We start from the raw sequence: 16,729 nt of genomic DNA, 5'->3' as shown, positions 1-16,729 counted from the left end.
CGGAAGCGGTTTAGTCCAAACTCTCTCAACAGAGGAACACCCTAGCTTTATGTGAAAACTTAAAAGAAGGCACATAATGTAAGGTTTTGACACTACATAAACTATAGTAATGATCTGCTGCTTAGGACACGCATCAATATATGATGCATATCTATTTCACGAAACCTAAAGGTACATCCACAATTAAGAATATCTGAAAATTTGATGTGCATACCAAGAATAAACGATGGCCAATACTCCTATAATTAAAAAAATTGTACAAATAATTAAAAGATTCAGACTTGTGAGTAATATTAAGAAACAACATATCCTAGCCAAGGTGTGCAGGCAATAAACATGTGAATCCAAGGAGTAGGAACTCACCGATTATAAACCAACAACAAACAATGTTGTTATTGCCTTCACTCTTTATTACTGGGAGTGGCATACAGGTTCAGTCCCTACAGATGTTACTTCCAACAGATGGCTTCGATTCCGATTCAAAACCATTTTACATGGCGCTTGCATGGCTTCTACTACAGGGATGATCTGAACAAAGAAGTGAAACTCATCTTAGACAACCTTCAAGACAAAATTGGGTAGCTAAAATAAAAATCGTTAAAATAAAAAAAACAGCGTTCCAATGTCTTTCGATGATGTACCACTTGCACAGAGTGCCAAAAACAACCGACTATTGTAGGAAGATAAAAGGCAAAGCAAATACAAATATAAAATAATCTAATTAGTATGTTACTTCTTTTTTACCACTTAACATACAGCCTTTACTGGCATACAAACTACTCCCTCCATCTAGGTGTGTAAATCAACATCTTCTTAACTATTGATTTACAAAAAAAATCAGCTAGACAGTAAGCATCACAAAACTTTCAATAGCACAGCGAAATACAAAATGAGTGGACTCATTCAAGAAACAAACATTTAAGAAGTCACAAAAAGAGAAATTTTGTTACCTGCTATTTTTCTTGGTACTCCAGAGGAAAAAGCCATCAATAGTAAGAGCAGCAGCACACAGGAACTTGTTAATCCTGAGGATGTTATCCATTGGCATATTTGCACATGAAGTAGTTACCTGAAGCTCACGGTGGCAAAATGGACAACAAATGCAGCAGTGTCTATAACAAGTAAACAACACATTAGATTAGTAATGAGCAGAAATCACTGGATTAGTAATATATGGTTCATTATGTACACAGTTCCTTCAGTACAAAAAAAAATCCCATATAGCATCAGGCATTAGCTAACTAAAATTAGAGGCATCATCTCTGTTGCAAGCAGTTTTTATTTTGCGAAAAGATCACGTGTAGTATCATGTTCCTACCTGTACAGAAAAGCAAAAGGATTGATGACAGTAATGTATTAGTTCTCATCTGCCACATAAATTCAGTAAAAAGAATTGTAGGCATCAACATCGTATCTAAAATCCAGCATGGCAAAATGTAAACAAAATGCACCTGTTTCTATCACAGGAAATACCTAAACAAAGAAATCTCATACATATATCCATGTAGGGGAAAAGCTGTAGCAGCACCATATTTAGAAGGGTGCGACGGCTGGCCAAACTGTGGCCTCTGCCCTCTATGTCAGCAATGCCAAGAGTCGGCCGCCCACCTCCTTTTCCAATGTCGCTACACCACCCGCATTTGGAACAATATTCTCCCGTGGCTTGGAATGCATCACATCACTACGGCGGCTTGGCAGACAATGACTTCGGTGAGAGCATGGTGGAACGGCAACCTTCAGATTCGCCTTGGATCCCCTAAGGCGCTCGCCTCCTTGATGATGCTTATCTCATGGGAGATATGGACGGAGCGCAATGCCAGAGTCTTCAGAAACACGGCCATCCCTTCCATGGTTCTTATCAGTAAGATCAAAACGGAGGTGTCTCTTTGGGCGATGGCCGGAGCGAAGCACATGAGTGTTGTCATGCCGCGAGAGTAGACCTCTTACTGTTTTTCTCTTTTAGCCGCTTTGCGACTTTTGTCTATGACTTCCTTCTTAATCAATGAAATGGCAAATCTTTTGCCTTGTTTCAAAAAAAAAATTAGAAGGGTGCAGGGAGATATATAGGGTTGATCTGTAAGGTGAGAATTAGAGAGATAGATGAATCATAGAAATATGCGATCCTACCAGCTAAATATTTTGGGCCTTCAAGCGAATATTATCCTCCCTGATAAGTCACGACCATTTGCACACTTTAGAATGAAATTAATTAGAAATCTAGATTGGAGGAACTAAAAAGAGCTTCAGAACTCGCCGCCAGCAATGGCGCAGCTTCCCCTCTCGGCCCACGGCAGAGGAGGCTGGAGCGGAGTAGATGCGTCGGGCCGACCAGCAGCGGGCTCCTCTGCTGCGCCGTTGTCGATCCTCTCCTCCTATGCCGCTGAACTCCGGCGCTGCACTGGGATGGGGGGTCAGTGGGGGTCGACGGTAGTTGCACGAGAGAGAGGGAGAGAGGAGATCAATGACGAGGGTAGCCGAACCCTAGCCACATGAGCTCCTTCCTCCTCCACGGCCAACACCGCATGACCGGCTGCTGCTCACCTCCTGCCGACTGCGGATCGAGGCCGCACTCCTCGGTTCGAGCTCCTCCTGCCGAGGCCAGACCGAGGCCGCGCTCGTCGAGGCAGAGGACTGGGCGGACACATCTGGGCCACCACGCGACACGGGCCGCTCCTCGGCTCGAGCTCAAGGTTGCCAGGGCGATGAGGCGGAAAACAAGGGCTGGGAGGTCACCCAACGGCGGTGAGGGCGAGGCGAGGCCCTGGCGCGGCGGTGGCAGCAGGAGAGGAGGCGGAGATGACAGAAGGCGCGCGACAAACTGCAGAGCGAGGCAAGGCCCTGGCGCAGCGGCGGCAGCTGGAGAGGAGGTGGAGATGAGAGGAGGCGCGCGAGGAGGAGATGAGAGGAGGCGCGCGAGGAGGAGAGGAGGAGGACGCGAATCGGGAGGAGAGGAGGCGGCGCAGAGGGAGGAAGTGGATGGTGCGAGAGGGGAGAGATGGAGGAAGCGTGCGGTGGCTGCAGGGATCTATCTCTCGCTAGTTTTTTTCGCTCGCTCGCCAGCTGCTTTGCACTATTCATAGCGAGGAATAGCGAGGACGTGGATGCAACGAGACTGCCTACACCCCCTTCATCATTTATATTTGCACTATTCATAGCGAGGAATAGCGAGGACGTGGATGCAACGAGACTGCCTAGCAGTAGCACCCCCTTCATCATTTATATGTTCAACTACCGAGTAGTGGGTGGCTCTTTTACCAAACGAGTGACAAATTAAGAATAGAACTGTTACTGCAATGCTTGCAGTGCTGAGATGCACAGGCAAACAGGACGTATTTATAGGGGCTCTCGGACGTGTACGTGAAGAAGATAGACCGAAACGACTAGGCAATGGCGAGGAAAGCCGTCCCACGTACACAGGTTTCACCGAGCATGTGACGAGGCCTTGCGGGTGAAGAATACACTACACATCGGCATAGTACTATCATCTCGATTCTTGAGCATGGAGCAGCAAAGTTTGAAGTTGAAACGGATAGACAGTCTGCCTCCTGCCGGCCGTGTCTGGCATGACAAACATGCATGCAGCGCCTGTCGGCGCGTGGTGTTGCACGTAACACGCGGACCATTTGTGATATACTACTACTACACTACATATATTACTACTACACTCTACAGTAGTATAGGAGTATCAAGGATTCGCTGAGCTGTAAAAGTGCTGCATATCTGGCTTGCAGAGTAGAGTATATACAATGGGATGGTGGTCGCGGGGAGTTGCATAGGAGCACACGAGTTTCGCCAGGTTCACACTGCATGCATGCTTCCATGCATGCATAGTTAAGGTAAACTATGCCCTGCCCCGCCAAACCATCTCCAAATACAGTGGAAGAATGCAAATGTGTGGATGTTGTATGTAGTCGGTTTACTAGAATGACTTTGGCAAAACCAGTAGAAATCGCCTAAAAATGTATTACAAAATTCATCTAAACACATGTATTTGACATCACGATTTTGAACTCTCGTATCGAGGGATTTACAGAGTGAAACCAAAATGTAACGACGAGGAGACAAAGGACGCCCATTTTCCCCAAAGAGACCACCTTGTGAAAATTAAAGGAGCTAAAAGTGTTGCAGATATTTATATCTAGATATGTACGCCCACCCCGGCTGGCTGGCCATGCATGCACTTCGGTTCCGGTCTGAGCGAAGTTCAGATGATTAGGTTGCTTGTGGTGAAATCAGTCCATCAGGGTTTAGGTCTTAAGTTTTGTGCTGGTGTTTGCATTTTTCTAGATTCATTTTAGTCTTTCCGGTGATATTTATTCAATGAGAGGAGATGCTTCCTTTGATTACAGGACGTCTGTGGTGACTTCGCAAATTCTGTGCCGGCCTGGATTTTTTTTTTGAAACGACGCAAAAGACTTGCCAATTTCATTGATTAAGAAGAAGAGAGTTGCCCGGTTAATTAATGGAAAACCGGGCTAAAGCCGATACAACACAACCCACATGACATGGGCACCACCGACCAACCTGGTCACCGACATGAACAGAAGCCACGACGGCACATGCCAACGGATGGACACACGCGCAAGCAATCAACAGCTCCGACATTGACGACGAGCGACACAAGGGAAATATGCAGGATTTGCGCCGACCATGCCCAAAAGAGCACCTCGTGTTGGGGAACGTTGCAGAAAATTAAAAAATTTCCAACGGTTTCACCAAGATCCATCTATGAGTTCATCTAAGCAACGAGTCATGGGAGAGAGATTGCATCTACATACCACTTGTAGATCGCGTGCGGAAGCGTTCAAGAGAACGGTGATGATGGAGTCGTACTCGCCGTGATCCAAATCACCGATGACCAAGTGCCGAACGGACAGCACCTCCGCGTTCAACACACGTACGGAGCGGATGACGTCTCATCCTTCTTGATCTAGCAAGGGGGAAGGAGAGGTTGATGATGATCCAGCAGCACAACGACGTAGTGGTGGATGCAGCAGAACTCCGGCAGGGCTTCGCCAAGCTGCTGCAGGAGGAGGACAAGGTGTAGCAGGGGAAGGAGGCGCCAAGACACAGGGTGCGGCTGCCCTCCCCCTTGCCCTCCTTTATATAGGCCCCCAGGGGAGGCGGCCCTGGGAGATGCAATATCCCAAGGGGGGCGGCGGCCAGGGGGGTTGGAGTGCCCCCCAAGGCAAGTGGTGCGCCCCCCCCCCACCTAGGGTTTCCAACCCTAGGCGCAGGGGGGCCCAAGGGGGGCTGCACCATCCCACTAGGGGTTGGTTCCCCTCCCACTTCAGCCCACGGGGCCCTTCGGGATAGGTGGCCCCACCCGGTGGACCCCCGGGACCCTTTCGGTGGTCCCGGTACAATACCGTGTGACCCCGAAACTTTTCCGATGGCCGAAACAGCACTTCCTATATATAATTCTTTACCTCCGGACCATTCCGGAACTCCTCGTGACGTCCGGGATCTCATCCGGGACTCCGAACAACAATCGGTTTGCTGCATACTCATATTCATACAACCCTAGCGTCACCGAACCTTAAGTGTGTAGAACCCTACGGGTTCGGGAGATATGCAGACATGACCGAGACGGCTCTCCGGTCAATAACCAACAACGGGATCTGGATACCCATGTTGGCTCCCACATACTCCTCGATGATCTCATCGGATGAACCACGATGTCGAGGATTGAAGCAACCCCGTATACAATTCCCTTTGTCAGACGGTATGTTACTTGCCCGAGATTCGATCGTCGGTATCCCAATACCTGGTTCAATCTCGTTACCGGCAAGTCACTTTACTCGTACCGTAATGCATGATCCCGTGACCAGACACTTGGTCACTTTGAGCTCATTATGATGATGCACTATCGAGTGGGCCCAGTGATACCTCTCCGTTTATACGGAGTGACAAATCCCAGTCTCGATCCGTGTCAACCCAACAGACACTTTTGGAGATACCTGTAGTGCACCTTTATAGTCACCCAGTTACGTTGTGGCGTTTGGTACACCCAAAGCACTCCTACGGTATCCGGGAGTTACATGATCTCATGGTCTAAGGAAAAGATACTTGACATTGGAAAAGCTCTAGCAAAACGAACTATACGATGTTGTGCTATGCTTAGGATTGGGTCTTGTCCATCACATCATTCTCCTAATGATGTGATCCCGTTGTCAACGATATCTAATGTCCATAGTCAGGAAACCATGACTATCTGTTGACCAACGAGCTAGTCAACTAGAGGCTTACTAGGGACGTATTGTTGTCTATGTATTCACACGTGTATTAAGATTTCCGGATAATACAATTATAGCATGAATAAAAGACAATTATCACGAACAAGGAAATATAATAATAATCCTTCTATTATTGCCTCTAGGGTATATTTTCAACAGTCTCCCACTTGCACTAGAGTCAATAATCTAGTTACATTGTGATGAATCGAACACCCATAGATTTCTGGTGTTGATCATGTTTTGCTCGCGGAAGAGGTTTAGTCAACGGATCTGCGACATTCAGATCCGTATGTACTTTGCAAATATCTATGCCTCCATCTTGAACATTTTCACGGATGGAGTTGAAACGACGCTTGATGTGCCTGGTCTTCTTGTGAAACCTGGGTTCCTTTGCGAGGGCAATAGCTCCAGTGTTGTCACAGAAGAGTTTGATTGGCCCTGACGCATTGGGTATGACTCCTAGGTCGGTGATGAACTCCTTCACCCAAATCTCTTCATGCGCTGCCTCTGAGGCTGCCATGTACTCCGCTTCACATGTAGATCCCGTCACGACGCTCTGCTTGCAGCTGCACCAGCTTACTGCTCCACCATTCAACATATACACGTATCCGGTTTGTGACTTAGAGTCATCCAGATCTGTGTCGAAGCTAGCGTCGACGTAACCCTTTACGACGAGCTCTTCGTCACCTCCATAAACGAGAAACATGTCCTTTGTCCTTTTTAGGTACTTCAGGATATTCTTGACCGCTGTGCAGTGTTCCTTGCCGGGATTACTTAGGACTTCCTACCAAACTTACGGCAAGGTTTACATCAGGTCTGGTATACAACATGGCATACATAATAGATCCTATGGCTGAGGCATAGGGGGTGACACTCATCTCTTCTTTATCTTTTGCCGTGGTCGGGCATTGAGCCGAGCTCAATCTCACACCTTGCAATACAGGCAAGAACCCTTTCTTGGACTGATCCATTTTGAACTTCTTCAAAATCTTATCAAGGTATGTGCTTTGTGAAATACCTATGAGGCGTCTCGATCTATCCCTATAGATTTTGATGCCTAATATGTAAGCAGCTTCTCCAAGGTCCTTCATTGAAAAACACTTATTCAAGTAGGCCTTAATGCTGTCCAAGAATTCTATATCATTTCCCATCAAAAGTATGTCATCTACGTATAATATGAGAAATGCTACAGAGCTCCCACTCACTTTCTTGTAAACGCAGGCTTCTCCATAAGTCTGCATAAACCCAAACGCTTTGATCATCTCATCAAAGTGAATGTTCCAACTCCGAGATGCTTGCACCAGCCCATAAATGGATCACTGGAGCTTGCATACTTTGTTAGCATTCTTAGGATCGACAAAACCTTCCGGCTGCATCATATACAACTCTTCCTTAAGATAACCGTTAAGGAATGCCGTTTTGACGTCCATCTGCCATATCTCATAATCATAGTATGCGGCAATTGCTAACATGATTCGGACGGACTTAAGCTTCGCTACGGGAGAGAAAGTCTCATCGTAGTCAATCCCTTGAACTTGCCGATAACCCTTAGCGACAAGTCGAGCTTTATAGATGGTGACATTACCATCCGCGTCCGTCTTCTTCTTAAAGATCCATTTGTTTTCTATCGCTCACCGATCATCGGGCAAGTCAATCAAAGTCCATACTTTGTTTTCATACATGGATTCTATCTCGGATTGCATGGCTTCTAGCCATTTGTTGGAATCTGGGCCCGCCATCGCTTCTTCATAGTTCGAAGGTTCACCGTTGTCTAACAACATGATTTCCAGGACAGGGTTGCCATACCACTCTGGTGTGGAACGTGTCCTAGTGGACCTATGAAGTTCAGTAGAAACTTGACCGAAGTACCTTGATCATCATCATTAATTTCCTCTCCAGTCGGTGTAGGCACCACAGGAACATTTTTCTGAGCTGCACTACTTTCCGGTTCAAGAGGTAGTACTTCATCGAGTTCTACTTTCCTCCCACTAACTCCTTTCGAGAGAAACTCTTTTTCCAGAAAGGATCCGTTCTTGGCAACAAAGATCTTGCCTTCGTATCTAAGGTAGAAGGTATACCCAATGGTTTCCTTAGGGTATCCTATGAAGACGCATTTTTCCGACTTGGGTTCGAGCTTTTCAGGTTGAAGTTTCTTGACATAACCATCGCATCCCCAAACTTTTTGAAACGACAGCTTAGGTTTCTTCCCAAACCATAATTCATACGGTGTCGTCTCAACGGATTTATACGGTGCCCTATTTAAAGTGAATGTAGCTGTCTCTAGAGCGTATCCCCAAAATGATAGCGGTAAATCGGTAAGAGACATCATAGATCGCACCATATCCAATAGAGTGCGATTACGACGTTCGGACACACTGTTACGCTGAGGTGTTCCAGGCGGCGTGAGTTGTGAAACGATTCCATATTTCTTTAAGTGTGTACCAAATTCGTGACTTAAATATTCTCCTTCACGATCCGATCGTAAGAATTTTATCTTTCGGTCATGTTGATTCTCTACTTCATTCTGAAATTCCTTGAACTTTTCAAAGGTCTCAGACTTGTGTTTCATCAAGTAGACATACCCATATCTACTTAATTCATCAGTGAGAGTGAGAACATAACGATATCCTCCGCGAGCCTCAACGCTCATTGGACCACACACATCAGTATGTATGATTTCCAATAAGTTGGTTGCTCGCTCCATTGTTCCGGAGAATGAAGTCTTGGTCATTTTGCCCATGAGGCATGGTTCGCATGTGTCAAATGATTCATAATCGAGAGACTCTAAAAGTCCATCAGCATGGAGCTTCTTCATGCGCTTGATACCAATGTGACCAAGGTGGCAGTGCCACAAGTATGTGAGACTATCGTTATCAACTTTACATCTTTTGGTATTCACACTATGAATATATGTAACATTACCTTCAAGATTCATTAAGAATAAACCATTGACCATCGGGGCATGACCATAAAACATATCTCTCATATAAATAGAACAACCATTATTCTCGGATTTAAATGAGTAGCCATCTCGCATCAAACGAGATCCAGATACAATGTTCATGCTCAAACTTGGCACTAAATAACAATTATTGAGGTTTAAAACTAATCCCGTAGGTAAATGTAGAGGTAGTGTGCCGACCGCGATCACATCGACCTTGGAACCATTCCCGACGCGCATCGTCACCTCGTCCTTCGCCAGTCTCCGCTTATTCCGCAGCTCCTGCTGTGAGTTACAAATATGAGCAACGGCACCGGTATCAAATACCCAGGAGTTACTATGAGTACTGGTAAGGTACACATCAATTACATGTATATCAAATATACTTTAGTGTTGCCGGCCTTTTTGTCCGCTAAGTATTTGGGGCAGTTCCGCTTCCAGTGACCCTCCCCTTTGCAATAAAAGCACTCAGTCTCAGGCTTGGGTCCATTCTTTGACTTCTTCCCGGCAACTGGCTTACCGGGCGCGGCAACATCTTTTCCGTCCTTCTTGAAGTTCTTCTTACCCTTGCCCTTCTTGAACTTAGTGGTCTTATTGACCATCAACACTTGATGTTCTTTCTTGATTTCAACCTCTGCTGACTTCAGCATTGAAAATACTTCAGGAATGGTCTTCACCATCCCCTGCATATTGTAGTTCAACACAAAGCTCTTGTAGCTCGGTGGGAGCGACTGAAGGATTCTGTCAATGACCGCCTCGTCTGGGAGGTTGATCTCCAGCTGGGACAGGCGGTTGTGCAACCCAGACATTTTGAGTATGTGCTCACTGACTGAGCTGTTTTCCTCCATCTTACAACTATAGAACTTGTCGGAGACTTCATATCTCTCGACCCGGTCATGAGCTTGGAAAACCATTTTCAGCTCCTCGAACATCTCATATGCTCCGTGTCGCTCAAAACGCTTTTGGAGCCCCGGTTCTAAGCTGTAAAGCATGCCGCACTGAACGAGGGAGTAATCATCAGCACGTGATTGCCAAGTGTTCATAACGTCTTGGTTCTCTGGGATGGGTGCTTCACCTAGCGGTGCATCTAGGACATAATCTTTCTTGGCTGCAATGAGGATGATCCTCAGGTTCCGGACCCAGTCCGAATAGTTGCTGCCATCATCTTTCAACTTTGGTTTTCTCTAGGAACGCGTTGAAGTTCATGTTGACATGAGTGTTGGCCATTTGATCTACAAGACATATTTTGCAAAGACTTTAGACTAAGTTCATGATAATTAAGTTCAGCTAATCAAATTATTTAATGAACTCCCACTCAGATTAGACATCCCTCTAGTCATCTAAGTGTTACACGATCCGAGTCGACTAGGCCGTGTCCGATCATCACGTGAGACGGACTAGTCATCATCGGTGAACATCTCCATGTTGATCGTATCTTCCATACGACTCAAGTTCGACCTTTCGGTCTCTTGTGTTCCGAGGCCATGTCTGTACATGCTAGGCTCGTCAAGTTAACCCTAAGTGTTTATGCATGTGTAAAACTGTCTTACACCCGTTGTATGTGAACGTAAGGATCTATCACACTCGATCATCACGTGGTGCTTCGAAACGACGAACTTTAGCAACGACGCACAGTTAGGGGGAACACTTTCTTGAAATTATTATAAGGGATCATCTTATTTACTACCGTCGTTCTAAGTAAACAAGATGCATAAACATAATAAACATCACATGAAATTATATAATAGTGACATGATATGGCCAATATCATATAGCTCCTTTGATCTCCATCTTTGGGGTTCCATGATCATCTTCGTCACCGGCATGACACCATGATCTCCATCATCATCATCTCCATCATCGTGTCTTCATGAAGTTGTCACGCCAACGACTACTTCTACTTCTATGGCTAACGCGTTTAGCAATAACGTAAAGTAATTTACATGGCGTTCTTCAATGACACGCAGGTCATACAAAAATAAAGACAACTCCTATGGCTCCTGCCGGTTGTCATACTCATCGACATGCAAGTCGTGATTCCTATTACAAGAACATGATCTCATACATCACAATATATCATTCATCATTCATCACAATTTCTGGCCATATCACATCACATGACAATTGCTGCAAAAACAAGTTAGACGTCCTCTAATTGTTGTTGCATCTTTTACGTGGCTGCAATTGGGTTCTAGCAAGAACATTTTCTTACCTACGAATAACCACAACGTGATATTGTCAACTTCTATTTACCCTTCATAAGGACCCTTTTCATCTAATCCGCTCCAACTAAAGTAGGAGAGACAGACACCCGCTAGCCACCTTATGCAACTAGTGCATGTCAGTCGGTGGAACCTGTCTCACGTAAGCGTACGTGTAAGGTCGGTCCGGGCCGCTTCATCCCACAATACCGCTGAAGCAAGAAAAGACTAGTAGCGGCAAGCAAGTTGACAAGATCTACGCCCACAACAAAATTATGTTCTACTCGTGCAATAGAGAACTACGCATAGACCTAGCTCATGATGCCACTGTTGGGGAACGTTGCAGAAAATTAAAAATTTTCCTATGGTTTCACCAAGATCCATCTATGAGTTCATCTAAGCAACGAGTCATGGGAGAGAGATTGCATCTACATACCACTTGTAGATCGCGTGCGGACGTGTTCAAGAGAACGGTGATGATGGAGTCGTACTCGCCGTGATCCAAATCACCGATGACCAAGTGCCGAACGGACAGCACCTCCGCGTTCAACACACGTACGGAGCGGATGACGTCTCCTCCTTCTTGATCTAGGAAGGGGGAAGGAGAGGTTGATGATGATCCATCAGCACAACGGCGTAGTGGTGGATGCAGCAGAACTCCGACAGGGCTTCACCAAGCTGCTGCGGGAGGAGGACGAGGTGTAGCAGGGGAGGGAGGCGCCAAGACACAGGGTGCGGCTGCCCTCCCCCTTGCCCTCCTTTATATTGGCCCCCAGGGGGGGCGCCGGCCCTGGGAGATGCAATCTCCCAAGGGGGCCGGCGGCCAGGGGGGTTGGAGTGCCCCCAAGGCAAGTGGTGCGCCCCCCCCCCCCCACCTAGGGTTTCCAACCCTAGGCGCAGGGGGGGCCAAGGGGGGGCGCACCAGCCCACTAGGGGTTGGTTCCCCTCCCACTTCAGCCCACGGAGCCCTCCGGGATAGGTGGCCCCACCCGATGGACCCCCGGGACCCTTCCGGTGGTCCCGGTACAATACCGGGTGACCCCGAAACTTTCCCGATGGCCGAAACAGCACTTCCTATATATAATTCTTTACCTCCGGACCATTCCGGAACTCCTCGTGACGTCCGGGATCTCATCTGGGACTCCGGACAACATTCGGTTTGCTGCATACTCATATTCATACAACCCTAGCGTCACCGAACCTTAAGTGTGTAGACCCTACGGGTTCGGGAGATATGCAGACATGACCGAGACGGCTCTCCGGTCAATAACCAACAGCAAGATCTGGATATCCATGTTGAATCCCACATACTCCTCGATGATCTCATCGGATGAACCACGATGTCGAGGATTCAAGCAACCCCGTATACAATTCCCTTTGTCAGACGGTATGTTACTTGCCCAAGATTCGATCGTCGGTATCCCAATACCTGGTTCAATCTCGTTACCGGCAAGTCACTTTACTCGTACCGTAATGCATGATTCGGTGACCAGACACTTGGTCACTTTGAGCTCATTATGATGATGCACTATCGAGTGGGCCCAATGATACCTCTCCGTTTATACGGAGTGACAAATCCCAGTCTCGATCTGTGTCAACCCAACAGACACTTTCGGAGATACCTGTAGTGCACCTTTATAGTCACCCAGTTACGTTGTGGCGTTTGGTACACCCAAAGCACTCCTACGGTATCCGGGAGTTACACGATCTCATGGTCTAAGGAAAAGATATTTGACATTGGAAAAGCTCTAGCAAAACGAACTACACGATCTTGTGCTTGCTTAGGATTGGGTCTTGTCCATCACATCATTCTCCTAATGATGTGATCCCGTTGTCAACGACATCTAATGTCCATAGTCAGGAAACCATGACTATCTGTTGACCAACGAGCTAGTCAACTAGAGGCTTACTAGGGACGTATGGTTGTCTATGTATTCACACGTGTATTACGATTTCCGGATAATACAATTATAGCATGAATAAAAGACAATTATCATGAACGAGGAAATATAATAATAATCATTTTATTATTGCCTCTAGGGCATATTTCCAACACCTCGGACACGCCAGGAAGAACCGACTACAGAAGACCACGCCGACCCAAGCTCTTCTCGATGCCATCATCGTTGCCAAACAGAAACCAGCGCCCCGCCTCAGCAAACCACGCGGCGAAGATGCCACCATCGACGACGAAGATGCCATCATCCTCCAGTCTCTCAATCGTTGCCGGCTCCGAGACAATGCCCCCAAGGAGGAGAAAGATGCGAAGACGCCTCCATCACCCGATCCAGCGGATCTGAAGTTTCCTTCCGGAGCCCAAGCCATGGGGAGAAGGAGCACCTCCACGACGACGCTTCCAAGAAAGATTGCGGCACCCGCAGGCGCCGCCGTCGTCGGCTCCGATGAAGACGAGAGCAAGGATTTCTCCCGGAGATGTGCCGCCCACCTGCCACCACCGACTGCCGCCCACTAACCACCACCCCTGCCGAGGCCGACCTCACTCTGGCCACGGGATCCCACGATCCACCGCGACCAGACTCGCACTACCTCCTGGCCGAAGCCGCCACCACCTCAACCGGGGCCGCCGCCCCAGAGCCCAAGAGCCGCCACGTCGGCCGCTGGTCCCTCCTCCACCTTTGCCCAAACGCCTGCACACCGGTGGCCCCTACGGCCCGCGCCGCCGGACCGGCCAGAGCCAAATCCGCGGCCACCACCTGCGCCCACCGTCGAGCACCACTGCCATCACCACGCCTCTACTCGCCGAGCGAGCTCCGAGGCAGCCGCCAGAATCGCGCGTCGGCTGCAGGCCCGCCCAGACCCAGATCGGGTCCGCACACGAGCAGCCACCACCGCGCGTCCGTCGCAGACGCCGAGCAACCACCGCGGCTCCGACGAGAGACCGCACCACTAGCGCCAGCCCGCGCAGGCCCGCCACTGCGCCCCGCCCGCAGCAGGGCCCCTGCCCGCTAGGGCTGCAAGAAAAGCTCGAGGCTCGTGAGCCGCTCGAGATCGACTCGTTTTTTGGCTCGGCTCGAGATCGACTCAAAAAAATGAGCTGGGTATGAACACTTTCTTTAGCTCGGTTGAGAAAGGAGTTGATCTTGAGTCAATACTAGTTTGCTCGATTTTAGCTTGATGGTTCGGCATAATATAATTATGTTAAATGATCATGTCATATATTAAATTAGATAGGATAATTTATTACTATATATATCGCCCAGGATTTTTCTCCATTTTATTTACAAGCAAACATGGAAGCTTAATTAATTGTAGGGAAAATTTAGGCCATATTATGGTACGTGGTCAGCCATGTGTTAAACAGAGAGAATAAGTCATTCTAAGAAGTTTATATTATCATCGTTTTGATTGGGATAAATATTTTAATGTTTCTACGACAAGTTTTACCTTATCTAGTGGGAATAATAGTCATAGACTTTAAAAAATGTGTCGTCTCATTTAGCTCGAAACTAGCTCGAGATCGACTCGAGATCGTTACAAGCTGAGCACGAGTCCTGTTCTATAGCTCAATCTTGAGCTTCACTCAATTTGAGCTCGCTCGAATTATAATAAGAGTTGAGCTGAGCCAAGTCCAACTCGCTCGAACTCAACTCGTTTGCAGCCCCACTGCCCGCAGGGGCGACCCGCGCCGCCACCGCCGCGCTAGGAGGGAAGGAGTCCCCGCCGCCGCTGCGGGCCAGGCTTCGCCCGTGCCGGCCTGGATATGCTCATAGTGATAGAGTGTGTGTGCTCGTGTTCATAGAGATGATTATATGTGAGCATATGCAATTGTAATTGTGTTAAAAAAAAGATAACTTAGGTTTGGGTGTGATGGTTTTCGAATGGTAAGCGTACGAAAGGAAGGAGCCTTTTCGCGCTATTCACATCCACGCACTGAGACACTGGAAAGCAAAGACAAAATCAAGAGTTCAAGATAGACAGCAGACATGTTTAATTACTTTCCATATCGTCAAACTTGCGGATTTGTCGGCCGTTTGTTCTTTCAGAATTCCTCCGTACGTAGGTTTGGACTCTGCCTGGCATCACGTCCGCTTTCATCTACCCACAGGCACGCGTGCGCGCATTCGTGCGACTGAAGTTTGGACTCGGCCGTCGTGGAAGGTATGCTCAGATTGCATCACGCCCGCACTCTGAGTCTCTCGTCAGTCGTCAGTCGTCACACACAATCATGGAAAGTGACGGAGGGAGTACGTGCGTTCTCCATGCATCTGCATGAGGATCGACCACCTTTGCGAGTTATAAATACTTGAGGCTCAAATGGGATCAAGTCTTGGCCGGCGATCTTCGGATGGAGTAGGAGTACGTACTAGTAATCATATATAACGAAAGGTTCAGATTTTCTGGAAGAACGAGTTCGAAAGAGCTACTGTTAATTTACAGGAAAGCGTCAACAAGGGATGAACGAATCAGCTGGACTAGCTAGCTCCCAGACCACTGCAAGAAGCACACCGGTCAGTGCTGCGCCGGCGGGGCACAGGTGATGTGCGCGTTGTTGGAGTGGCACGACGGCCCCGCCGCCGAGTCCTCCGCCTCCCCTCCCAGGACCCGGCGCGCCATCTTCGAGCCCAGCATCCTTCCCAGCGCCTGCTGCAGCACCGGCACGTCTGTACCCTTCCTCTGCTCCGACGACACAACACCACCGCCCGTCAGCGCCGAAGTTGCTACAACACCACCATGACCGGTCGCACCCTCCTCCGTGGAGGGCGGGACTATGGTCGCCCCGTCGTCGTGGGGGCGTGGTTCAGCGGCGCCGTGAACCATCGTCGGAGACACGACCCCGGGCTTCTGCAACCCCATTGGAGATGGTCTCGAGCCGTAAGAGCTCTGCACAAGGGCACAAGCGAGAAGAATCAGTGTGAGCCAAGCGCGCGAGCACCGTGCCATTTTCGTGAGGGTTTCTGCTAGGCACTAGTTACGTAGCTAGGTGAGTGTAAGACAATAGGCTTTGGGGGGAACCGGCACAACCCTCTAGGGGTGGCCTATCACATATATATATATATAATGAGGTGGTATACAACGTTACAATATACACATGTAAATACAGTCTAACACCCTCCCTCAATCTTAGCCACTTTCTAATGAATCTAGAAGGGTAAGATTGCGCCTGTAAGTCTCAAACTGTGGCAAAGGCAATGGCTTGGTGAAGATGTCAGCAAGTTGATCCTGGGAAGAAATAAACTTGATCTGTAGTTGCTTCTGAGAGACACGTTCACGCACAAAGTGATAGTCAACTTCAATGTGTTTCGTTCGGGCATGGAATACCGGATTTGCAGAAAGGTATGTAGCACCGATGTTATCACACCAAAGAACCGGAGGCTGTGATTGGGGTATAC

At 48.0% G+C, this 16,729-nt stretch overlaps 1 protein-coding gene across 1 annotated transcript; it reads right to left on the bottom strand.

Annotated features, from left to right (window-relative positions):
- Positions 1–15,848: 15,848 nt before the first annotated feature.
- On the bottom strand, positions 15,849–16,280 carry LOC119294556. The gene has a single exon (XM_037572761.1). It carries the CDS (start codon positions 16,278–16,280, stop codon positions 15,849–15,851), a length of 432 nt encoding a protein of 143 aa, XP_037428658.1.
- Positions 16,281–16,729: the final 449 nt, after the last annotated feature.

Source organism: Triticum dicoccoides, chromosome 4B (genome assembly GCF_002162155.2).
Source record: "Triticum dicoccoides isolate Atlit2015 ecotype Zavitan chromosome 4B, WEW_v2.0, whole genome shotgun sequence".
Classification (NCBI taxonomy): domain Eukaryota; kingdom Viridiplantae; phylum Streptophyta; class Magnoliopsida; order Poales; family Poaceae; genus Triticum; species Triticum dicoccoides.
This window is presented reverse-complemented; position numbering and strand designations above follow the sequence as displayed.